This window comes from Hyla sarda, chromosome 7 (genome assembly GCF_029499605.1).
Source record: "Hyla sarda isolate aHylSar1 chromosome 7, aHylSar1.hap1, whole genome shotgun sequence".
NCBI classification, from domain to species: domain Eukaryota; kingdom Metazoa; phylum Chordata; class Amphibia; order Anura; family Hylidae; genus Hyla; species Hyla sarda.
Genome location: NC_079195.1, coordinates 111,514,523 through 111,527,173, shown reverse-complemented (window position 1 = coordinate 111,527,173; position 12,651 = coordinate 111,514,523). Strand labels below are relative to the sequence as shown.

At 39.7% G+C, this 12,651-nt stretch overlaps 1 protein-coding gene across 2 annotated transcripts in view; it reads right to left on the bottom strand.

Moving 5' to 3' along the window:
• Nucleotides 1-12,651, bottom strand: part of MICU1 (mitochondrial calcium uptake 1) — a 276,130-nt gene that overhangs the window by 167,751 nt on the left and 95,728 nt on the right. For both annotated transcript variants that reach the window (XM_056530455.1, XM_056530456.1), the window contains exon 5: nt 9,416-9,459. In XM_056530455.1, the coding sequence (XP_056386430.1) occupies nt 9,416-9,459 (44 nt within the window). The remainder of the gene's footprint in view (nt 1-9,415; nt 9,460-12,651) is intronic.

The following is a 12,651-nucleotide window of genomic DNA, read 5'->3' as shown; positions in this document are numbered from 1 at the left end:
TGGGTCCTTGCCAACGGAAAATCAGCAGAATAAAAAGGCTGGGGAAACCCTCAGAATTATAATAATTCATGTGAACAGCCCTGCCTTCCTGAGTGCCCTAAGAGAATGCTTATATTGAAATTCAATAATATTTACTAGCCTTAGGACAATAGGCTACTCAGATCACTGGCGTGCTTATGTTTGTTAGGAGGTACTAAATTATTTATATGTGGCCTTTATTACTGTAGGTATTGTATGTGTGCGCAACTGATCATCTGGAGTGACTAATATGTTCTCCTAGACATATTAATGTTTGTGTATATCCCCCGGGGTGCACGGTGAACTTTGTTTAATGCTCACAGCAGTACCTTTGTGTTTTTAAAGGACACATGGAGGTGTTTATAAATGAAGCCAAATATGTAACTAGTTTACACCTACATACATATATATTTCCATTTACAAAATAATAAAATCTTTCAATATAAAGAAAAAAAATATTCATTAACTGTGCAGCAAAAACTTCAAAAGCTTCTGTAACTGGGCTGTACCAACTGTTTTTATTCATTCTGAACTAGCTGGTTCAAAAATATATTACATGAACTAGAATAATACAGTAGAGGTAAACCCAAAAAAGGGCAGAAAATTACAAAATTAAATGTGATAAGCCAAAACATTTATTTCCCATTTACACACAGAAAGGTGGACACATGACTGAAATAACACCAAAACAGCTGCAGATTTATAGCCATCTATGTGTAAGAGATGTGTACAAAGGAATAGGGACACACTAAAAAGTGGCACTTAAGGCCAATGCTATACTAGGCATAAAGAACTCATACTAATTGTAATGTTGATGGTTGGTAGCACCCAGTATGCAGCTCATCCCACTTCCTCCTCCGCATTGTCACAAGTGGCATAGGGGGCCGTAGGTGTGCACGGGCTGTTACTTTAAGGATCCGTGCACGTTCTCTATTCCTGTCCTCCTCAAATCCCTGCTAGGCAAAACTTTAATGAGAGCACTCCTGCCTTCCTGTAGTGCCAGAGAAAAATTGTGTATCTTCACAGTAAAGGTGTCTGTCTGTTCTCCTGTGATGCTGCATTTCTGACGAAGCCTGTTACCTGACTGTGCCTCAGCCTGATCCCTCTGTACCCGTCTGCTTCTTAAGCATGACCCAGATTGATGACCACGCCTACGCTGATAAAGCCTTCTCCACATGGCTACATCGGAGCTCCCCAGCTTTGCTGTTCTACCTGCTCCAGATTAGCTACACACCCATTAAGCTCTGCTTCGTCAGATTCTGTTCCTGCATTAATACCATCTATAGCGTCAGTTAGCCAAACTTGACTGTGCCCCCAGTGTTTGGCACCAGGGTGTTTTCACTTGCTTGACCAGCTGCCACCTAACAGGAATCCCTCTTGCGGTAGCAACCCTGTATTTCCCCTGCAGCAGAAGTCCAGCTTCCACTTGCAGAAGTGGAATAAAACGTGAAAACCAGGAGAAATCTTAGATTCCGCTCCTAAGTTAGACCCAAAGCCAGACCGGTAGGTGGCACAGCGGGTCCACAACCGTTAGAGTGTTACACTAATGATATACAAGTATAAGACTTATACATAAAATAAAACAGCAAAGTGATTTCTCATGAATATTGTTAACGTTATATACTGCTTAGCATATAGCAACTCTGATTTAGTCTTTCTGGAATAGTGGGAGCATAATAAGGAAATTATTCAAATTAATATGTCAGATAGGTCTTTAAAAAAAAAAAAAAAAAAATAAGTTTATAACCAAGGAAATATTACCAGCAGCCAATGACAAAGAATAGTAATAAAATTTGGGCATGAAATAACTTTTAATAGAGTAACTGCTTTCTAACTAAAAAGGTTAGAAAGCAGTTATTAACTAATAATGGGGTTATACTCCGAAATAATGGTTAAACCATTTAAGTCTTGAAAAATAAATAAAGTTGATTCAGTGTCTTTCCTTTAGAAAATGAATAGTCTTTATCACACAATAATTGAATATGTCCTATGAGATTTTCAAGGCTCAGACAACACAGAAATAACTGCTGAGCAGAATCACCTTAATTTATCATGATGAATAGATACCAACCCCGTAAGGTGGAAATAGGAAGGTGGTTGTGACAGACTCATTCTCTAGAAACTACTCCCAGCTCCCTACGAATATTATCAGCCTTAAATCAAGAACAAACAAATACTATATAACAATGAACTTCTGCTTTGTGTGAGGCAGCCGTATTGGGAACTGCGCTAAAGATGAATTTCTAAAGAAGATTTTAAAATGATTTTATTATAGTCATATGGATATTGAGTAAAAACTATAATATATGATAATTTATAACTTTAGATATGTATCTGCATGCAAGGACCCAGGAAGATCACTGACCTTTTAAGCTTTTATGTTAATTACCTTTGGGGAGAATACTTCTGAGGAAACATATCTATTCACTACCACCAGGGACTGGAGGAGAACAGTGAAATGATATTATGGCAGGAGCCAAAATGTTCAACACTGGAGAAGAATTTATTATGAAGTTAAAATAAAAATTGGAAATTGCCATTTTTTCCCCAAAGAGAGCCAAATTACATCATCAAAATCATATAAAAAAAAAAAAAAAAAAAACCATACTAAGATACATGAAACCATTCCAGGGTCAATAAAGGTAAACACCCACTAGACTGATATGGTGAAACAAAATCTGCAGCAAAGTCGCAATTAAATCCACACAGATTTTGTTGCACATTTGCAGTAGATCTTTCCTTATTGACTTTACCTTCCTTATAGGGAAATTTAAAACATAAACTGAAGATCTCAAAATTCACACAGGTCATTTTCTGTCAGAAAATTTTGCCTCATGTGCAGATGAGATCTTAAACACTTTTTTAGATGGGAAAACTACTTAAGGGCTCGTTCACATGGACGGATTTTATTGCGAGCTTGCACCGTGTTCCCCACTGCAAGTTTCAATGGGCACAAGCTTTCCACAGCAGATTATCAGCAGCGGAATTTCAGTTGCAGATAATCAGCCACAGATCCCACTAAAGTTATGGTGTCAAGGCTTCTTTTTTGCATGTCTATTTATGACTAATATGATTGATAAAGACTTATCTCATCGTGATCTCATATCTCGTTCATTTAAAGCGCAGGCGGCAGGCAACTTAACCATTTAAAGCGCAGCGGGTGGCAACTTAACCATTTAAAGTGAGCGGTACACCGTCCCCCCCTCCCATCTCATCCCAACCCTCCCTTCATTTCCTCGGCACTCTCTAGTTTTTGTTACTTATTGTTATTAGAGGCGTTTAGCTAAGCTGAAGATACCCTGCCTTGGGTAATTATTTCAGATATTGTTATATTTGCTCTTTATGAGTGTTTCCATACCCTTATGAAGTGCAGCTGCGTCTGCCTGTTTCTATTGCGACATGTATCTCTTTTCTGAAACCTAATGAACACATATTTGACAAAAAATTAAAAAATAAATAACAGCAGCCCGCATCTCATTAACTGTCTCCAGAAAGTTAAACAGAATTGTAAATTACTTCGATTACTTTAGAAACTGTCCAAAGTAGGAGGAGCAGCAAATCCCCATAGGAAACAACTTCTGCACTGGACAGTTTCCGAGACAGAGTTGTCAGCAGAGAGCACTGTTGTCAGATAGAAAAGAATAAAATAATAACAATTTCAGCAGCTGATAAGTACTGGTAGGATTAAGATTTTTTAATAGAAGTCATTTCCAAATCTGTTTAACTTACTGGAGCCAGTATATTATATATATATATATATATATATATATATATATATATATATATATATATAAGTTTTTTTTTCCTGGAATACCCCTTTAAGAGGTTAAAGTGGTTGCAATGTAAAAAAAAAAAATCTGTACTAAACCGAGACTAGCTGCTAGGATACTGTGATCTCAGGGAAAAAATGTGGATTTATATTACGTAGAGAATGTTCATATCTGCATTGCATACAAATGATTCTATATTCCAAGAAAATACCACAATGTAAATCATAATGCGCTAATATAGGATAGCCTGGCTATTGGTAGAAATGTGTGCATGATCACGACTATCTACAATCTAGCTGTAAAACTTGTTTAGCTCAAGAAAGACTATTGCACAGAATAATTTGCAATACTTTAGTGTGCCTCTATATAGCATATGCTTTTTTTTTTTTTTTTTTTTTTTTTTTTTTATACAAATGCCATTTTAGTTTGATTCTCCTTTGTGCTGACCATTTTTTGGCTTCCAGTTTTCCATAAGACACGCAGAGAGGAGGATGGGGGGGGCGGCAGGAAGATCCGTAATTAGCCGATAATGCACTCTGATAAAGAGGATGCAGCTTACATTTCTAATAAGAAACCTGAGGTTCTCCAGCTCACTCAGGGGAAGAGATGCATGTACATGTTAATGAGGACTGCAGAAGACTAAGCATTAGTTCAAGGACACTCTCTGCATGGTACTGCAGTGTGAAATGTGGGCTAGAGATTTATCCGCTAAAGTGTGCCTCAAAGTCTTTGGTAGGAGAGGAGAAAAAAAGATAAAGAAAGATCAATCAAAGTTTGCTAAAGCAATTGGATCAATTTTCACCTATGCTTATAGATAACCTTGAACAAAATGTTATTTAGGTCAATGTACAGACTAGAAGCTCTTTAATACATTTTTTTTAGGTTGGGTTTAGATCTGTTGGAGTAACCTCCCACCCCCCCCCCCCCCCTTGTTACTTTGCTGCAGGTTTTTATCTACAACACCTCCACAACCTAATGGGCCTAATTAAAATGGCCTTTTTATTCACTAAGTGCAGACAGGGTTCCCATCCACGTATTTTGCAAAGTAAATTAAAGCTCATTTTTTGTGAAAAATCTGTCATCTGAACGTGGCCTTATTTCCTGAAGGTGTGGTGAAAGCCAAATTGTCAGTAAAATATTTGTATCAGTTTAGCATTTTCTTGTTTTTTTTTATAACTTAGAAATATACTTTTTTGAAGTTCAGAAATAAAGCTTAAAAGGAGTACTACAGCAGAAAACTATTTTTTTTATATCAACTGGTGCCAGAAAGTTATACAGATTTGTAAATTACTTCTATTTCAAAATCTGAAGCCTTCAAGTACTTATTAGCTGCTGTATACTATAGAGAAAATTGTGTATTTCTTTCCAGTCTGACAACAATGCTCTCTGATGACACCTCTGTCCATGTCAGGAACTGTCCAGATTAGAATAATATCCCCATAACAAACCTCCCCTGCTCTGGACAGTTCCTGACATGGACAGAGGTGTCAGCAGAGAGCACTGTTGTCAGACAGAAAAGAAATTCACAAATTTCTCTGTAGTATACAGCAGCTGATAAGTACTTGAAGGGTTAAGATTTTTAAATAGAAGTAATTTAGAAATCTGTTTAACTTTCTGGCACCAGTTGATTTGAAAACATTTTTTTTCCCCACCGGAGTACCCCTTTAAACAGATTTGTAAATTACTTTACCTCTGTCAGTGTAAGGAACTGTCCAGAGCAGGAGAGGTTTGCTATGCGGAATTGCCCCTACTCTGAACAGTTCCTGACATGGACAGAGGTGTCACTCTGTGGTCAGACAGAAAAGAACAACCCAACTTCCTGTGGAGCATACAATAGCTGATAAGTACTGGAAGGATTAAGATTTTTTTAATAGATTTTAATAGAAGTAATTTACAAATCTGTTTAACGTTCTGGGGCCAGTTGATTTGAAATTTTTTTTTTCCACCGGAGTACCCCTTAAAAGGGAACCATCAGCCTATTTTACGATGTATAATGCTTGGCAACAGATTATATATAGTAAAATCTTTATCCTCACCATCCCCTGGGGACATTCCTGGCCCCAGACATTGTGAGGATATAAAGTAATAAAGTCCCCTCGGCAGCCCTGTAAGTAGTCCTCTGGGTGGGAATTTATACTTACCATTTAAACTTACCGTTGCTCTGTCCGTGGTCCTGCCCCTACAATTGACTGACTAACTGCTCGTGTAGCCGCTCTTCGTCTGCTTAGGGAGCAGAGTGATGATGTGGCCTGTCAACCAAGATGAGGTGGCGGGACAACGGCTGGAGCGACAGGACGCGGTAAGGGGGGGGTGGACATTATAACTTTACATCCTCACCATCCCTGAGGGCAAAAACGTTCCTCAGGAAGGTTAATATAAAGATTTTTACCATATACAACAACGCGTTGCCAAGCTGCTTGGTTCCCTTTAAGATTATAAAATGAAATAAAACCTACAAATATACAGGGGCACAACAAGGACCTGGGTGCCAACATACCACTTTGCCATGATAAGGGTATCAAGAAAGGGAACTAGAGAGAATCTTTGCCTAATGCAGGACAACTAAAGCTTTAACTCTGCCACTACTGGGTAACTGAATAACTAGAATTCCCCTCTTCAATCATCGTTGATCCATCGCAGATGAACAGGCTTGATAACCCCTTTAAAGCTCTTCTTCAGGATCTCTTTTATTACTTACTTAAAGGGGTACTCCGCCCCTAGCATCTTAACCTCCCTATCCAAAGGATAGGGGATAAGATGTCAGATCGCGGGGGTCCCACTGCTGGGGACCCCCGCTATCATTACTGCACAGAGCGAGTTTGCTAATGACCGGCGATACAGGGTCCGGAGCATCGTGACGTCACGGCCCGCCACCTTAATGCCAGTCTATGGGAAGGGGCGTTATGGCCACCATACCCCTCCTATAGACTTGTATTGAGGGGGCGGGTCGTGACATAACGAGAGCGAGTTGGCTCTGTGCAGTAATGATAGCGGGGAGATGCAGCAGAGATCCCGGGGGTCCCAAGTGGCAGGACCCCCGCGATCTGACATTTTATCCCCTACCCTTTGGATAGGGATAAGATGCTAGGGCAGAGTGCCCCTTTAATACCCCTTTCTAAATTGACTTCGGTACTTGTGGGCTATAGAAGTTGCAATGAAAGTCTTTTCAGTTCTTGTCTTCTTGTGTACTCCAAAAACACAACTGTGTGAAAGTCAAGTAGTGTATAAGGATACTGTTAAGTAGGCTTGTGGAAAATGAGCCCAATGACAGATTCCTAGTAAGAGATTTTGAACTGAGAAAGAAAAGTTTTATTTAACAAAGTAGTTAAAAACATAATAATAATATATGAATACCATCTAAAACACAGCCACAAGTGGTACTTTGATTCCCAAGTTACTGTAGCTGCTCCTGTAATTCCCAATATAAATGCCTCACCGAGAAGCCAGTTAGATTTCAACAGTAATAAACAGCTTTCAACACGATATCATCAGCTTTTATTTACAGTGTAGCCGTGTTAGCAGATTAATAGGGTTCCCTGTAACACACCACAGGGACAAATCATCCACGGGATACACTGCATTTAATCATTCGCTAGCTACTACATTTACACAGATGACAGCTGAAGCCATTCAAGCTAAATCCTACTCTGCATATAAAAAAATAAATAGTAAAAGAAACAAAACACCTTGTACAGTTTATAAAGGACGAAATGGTTTGTGAACCCCCAGACTAATATGTCAGCTTGTTGTCTCATCCCAACTGCAATACTAGTTTTTCCCGATTCCACCAGTCCAGATAAAAGTGTGTTCATACAACAGGTTTTTATTTAAAAAAAATTCCAGCAGATTTCTGTGGCAGAAAGCAGGAGCAGGCTGTATATTTTAGACACAGATTTGCAAGCAAATTTGTTGTTATTCCCTGGGACTTATGTGTGAGCAGTAGGGATCGACCGATTATCTGTTTGGCCGATATTATCGGCCTATATTCACGATTTTGGACGTTATCGGTATTGGCAATTACCTTGCCGATAATCCGATAATGCCCTGCTCCCCGCACCGCCCCCACCGCCCCACCGCCATGGCCAGAGACCACCACCGCCACCCCATTGCCTCCCCCATCCCCAGTTTATAAATTATAAAACGGGGAATGGGGGAGGCAATGGGGCAGCGGCTGCGGTGGTCTCTGGCCGGGGCGGTGCGGTGGGGGGGGGGGATGAGGGCGGTTGGCGCGGTGCGCTGGTGGGTTGGTCGATGTGGCGGTGATAGGACTCAGGAGGACCCCAGGACAGGCAGGGGGAGAGAAGCGGGTGGCGGCGGCCTTATAAAATCGATATTGGTCGATCCCTAGTGAGCAGCCACTCCACATATCACTTAAGCCAATGAAAACAATGCGATGTGTATTTAACATGGCTCTCTGCAGATTCCCACATGGCCTCTGCACCAGTCTGCAAATCGCATACAGTACAATTAGTTCTGAGTACATATTCTGTCTATGGAGCTGTATTATGGAACATATGTCTCTGAGATGAGCAAATTGAGGACAGGATATATTACAGTATAATCTCAATGGCTGAAACACAATATGTTAACACACAATATTTCACAGGAAGACATTGCGTCAGTTACATAACTGGTAAAGAAGAAAAATGAATTTTAAATAAAGTTACTACACTATTTTCGTATGAAGGAAAAAACTGTATTTTTGTTACTTCTATTTTATGGCAACTAGTAGCAAAAATGCATTTTTAATATGTACTTTATAGCACCAACTGAGCAGAGCCGAATTAAGTATAAACTATAGACTCTCTTCAGGATATTCAAGCTTACACATATCTCAGTTAGCGTGCAGAAGCTATACATGTAGTCGACTTTTGTATATTTGTTAAAGGGGTACTCCGCTGTTCAGCGTTTGGAACAAACTGTTCCAAACGCTGGAGCCGGGAGCCCGTGACGTCACACCCTGCCCCCTCAATGCAAGTCTATGGGAGGGGGCATGACGGCTGTCACGCCCCCTCCCATAGACTTGCATTGAGGGGGTGGGACGTGACATCATGAGGGGGCGGGGCTATGACATCACAAGCTACTAGCGCTGGCTACAGCGTTCAGGACAGTTTGTTCCAAACGCTGAGCAGCGGAGTACCCCTTTAACTAGTTTGTTAATGTTAACTAGGCATGACAATAGAAAGTAAACTTCCATGTGATCTGAAAACAATGGAAACATACATAAAGATATTATCTTAAGAAGAGTGTTGTGTCTAACTGAGAAATCTCACCAAAGTAAAATAAAGAGACCCCTTTCATATATAGCTGGCTCATCATCCTGGACCAGGAGGGCAAGGTCACTGTCTCCACTGCCCATTTATTGCCCATCCCTTGTACGGCTGTATTGTAAAGCTGTGGATATTACCACCAGCCATGAATAAAGTAGTGGGGCCAACTTGAGCCAGGATCTTTCATACCTAAACCCTTAAGCCGCCACAGGAGTTGCGTCTATGGCATAGATAAATATTTAATAAACTGCCCCTGAAATACAGATAGACAACTCTAATCTTCTATAGATACATTAATAAAGTTTTGTTTAATAAATAAGTAAAAATAAAATAAACGTCAGCAGAGGTTTAACTCACCTTCCCATCATATCGTTTTACATTAAACTGATCCAAGCCCAAATCTGTCAAAAGAGAAATATATATATTATCTAATGTGACAAAATTCTTTATATTAAAATAAAAATGACAATCTTAAAACTGTTTGGGTAATAAAGTATATGACAAGATCGACACTTGGCAGTATATGGAATGACTATTACCATCTAGTACAACTGTAAGGATGGATGTAAAACCCAAAAGTCCAAATCATGTACTCTTGTAAGTTTATTTGTGGATACAAAACGAACAGCAGGAATTACAGTATTTCTTTTCAGTTATTGGACAGATTGTTGTCACATATAATAAAGAAGATTATGATGTTCAGCCTTTGTGACCAAATATTATTGATTATAAACTGAGGAAAAGAGAATCGCATTCAAGCAGAAAACAGGCTGGAAGGAAAAATATACATATCAATTCTCATTTTTGGCACCACTTCTCATAAGATTATGGGACATTTGGCTAAGTAAATGAAGTAAAAGTACCCTGATATTTAGATCAGTAGCCAATCAGACTAAACGTGCAGAAGCTGGGTTTGAGAGTGGCTGGACTTGTGCCGGAACCTGCGCCCAAAAGCTGAGCCTTAGCCACAAAAACCAGTGCTTAAAAGCTGGGCCTAAGCAGTCAGGACCTGTTTCCAAAAGCTGGGCCTGAGCTGCCAAGGGCCTGAACCTAAAAGCTGCCAGACCCAGGTCCAAAAGTTAAGTCCTTAGAACCCTGTGCCCAAAGGACCCAGGTACAAAAGCTACAGAGCAAGGACCTCAACCCAAACACTAAACAGCCAATATCCTTTACGAAAAAAATAAAAAATAAAAAACATAGTATAGAACAGGTTACTGAAAGTGGTTTGTTTGCACAAGATATTTATTTTTTATTTTTGTTAATTAGAATTCACATATGTTTGTAAAACAAATAACTAGTTTTCATCACTAACTGCTGGGAATCAGGTGTGTAATTTCCAATAACATCTGGTGAATGATCATCACTCTTATCACACTGGAATATTAGCCAAATTGTGCAATCATTTCCTTCATTACAAGCGAGCCCATCTGCCACAGGTTCATAGATCTTTTGATGATTTTGCATTGTGTTTCACATCACAGACTGCAGCCTAAAAAGTCAGTTTTGAACCAGATGTTTTTGTGATTAAATACGTATACATAACACGATTAATTTTATAGAAATTGTATGGTGTTTAGTTTTCCTTTTTGGCTCTCGTGGTCAGACCATCTCAAAATGTTGTCTTGACATCTGATCTTTATGCTATGACCTACATTGATAGACATAACTATAGAAGGGATTCAGATATATATCCTGGCTTTAAAAAAATTAAAGAAAAAGAAACCATTTTGCAATTAAAAGACCTGCATGTCTAATCCAATAGGGGACTTGGTATGCAGACACCAATATTTACCAGTATCAGGGGACATTCACACCACAGGATTGTTTATAGGGCATCCGTAACCAGTACTGTAGTCAATAAGAACCATATAAATCAGTGTGTATAAGGTTTCATACTGAGCTTATACAGTTTTAATATAACTACACCATACGCCAACTGTATGCACAAGCCTTGGTGGGAATGCACCCTTAAAAAGGATTTATTATCTTGATTTACACAAAGTAAAAGAAAAAAACAAAAGGAAAAAATACTTTTCACATAAAAAATACAAAAAAACAAGAAACCCACCACTAGAGCCCCGAGCAGGACTGTTTTCTCGGCCGCTCCTGATCATTTTTGACCAATCCCTCTGTTTGCGCAGGGTGTTTGCTCCACTCCCGCCGCTCCTGCAACATTTGTGTCCAATCCCGCCTACTCCTGCTAAAATGTGTGTCCAATCCCACCTGCTCCCACTAACATAGGAATGTACAGACACACAGGATGAAAAAACTTCTGGCGGATTCCCGACGCCAGGTTGATAAACATGTAGCCATATGGTCCCCGTGGCTTACTTTTATGGCCTCTCCTGATTTTGAGGCTCTACATTCCTCTTCGCCTCTGTAAATTGTGATACCTCCGACCCATAATGATTCCAATTGCGTTGCACTCTCTCCCTTCTTGTCTGATAATTTTGCTTTGGCTTGAGGCTTGCTGGCCCGGAGACTCATCACGAGGTAATTAACAGCTTTCTTCCTTCTCCTGTGTTCACTTGTCTTCTTTTCCTCTCCCCCCCCCCCTTTTTTTTTTTGTCCTGTTCTTTTCTGATTTTCTTGTTTCCCATTATTTTTCTCTCATCTATCTCCTGTTCCAGGAGGCCTACCTCCTTTCCCTCGATTTTGTATTTTTTCAGTTTTTGCTCTAGTTTACTATGCCCTTTTGTTGAGGGTTTTGTATGGTTCTCAGAATGGCTGATATATTCCTGATATGTATATTATGTCAAAAACGTAATAAAACTTATTTCGAGAAAGAAAAAAAATATAGGAATGTACACACACTAGGGTGCAATGCTCTGCACCCTCATATAGGAATGTACATACATACAGGAATTTATATGAGGGTGCAGTGTACACAGTTACACACTGCTATATACATGAGGGTATTTGCAGAGTATTGTACCCTAGTGCCTGTACATTCCTATATGAAGGGTAGGGGGGGTGCAGAGCATTGCAACTCCCTACCCTTCATATAAGAATGTATAGACACTAGGGTGCAATGCTCTGCACCCCCCTACCCCTCATATAGGAATGTACAGGCACTAGGGTACACTACTCTGCAAATACCCTCATGTATATAGCAGTGTATAACGGTGTACACACTGCTATAAACATGGGGGTATGTGCAGAGCATTGCACCCTAGTGTCTGTATAAGACACTAGGGTGCAATGCCCTTACCCTCCCCATGTGTATAGCAGTGTGTGTAGGGTACACATTCCTATACAGGTGGGGGTCTGTGCAGAGCATCGCCATTACAGTCTTGACAAAAGAGTATGTGGCATTTCACTTGTCACCAGTACCAGTAGGACGGCAGCGAGCCTAGAACAACTAATGACCTTGACATTTTGTAAAGGCTAACATGTCTGACCTTTCATGAACACTGTATTTGGCAGCAGTGATTTTTTTTTTCAGTTACTGGGTTATTTTTCTATATTAATGCTATTACAGCGGTTGAGGGAGGCAAGTAGAAGTTTTTTTTAATAAAATTTTAAAACAAAACCTAGGCACATAAGTTAAAATATGTAAATACATTTAACTGGATAACCCCTTAAATGGGTAC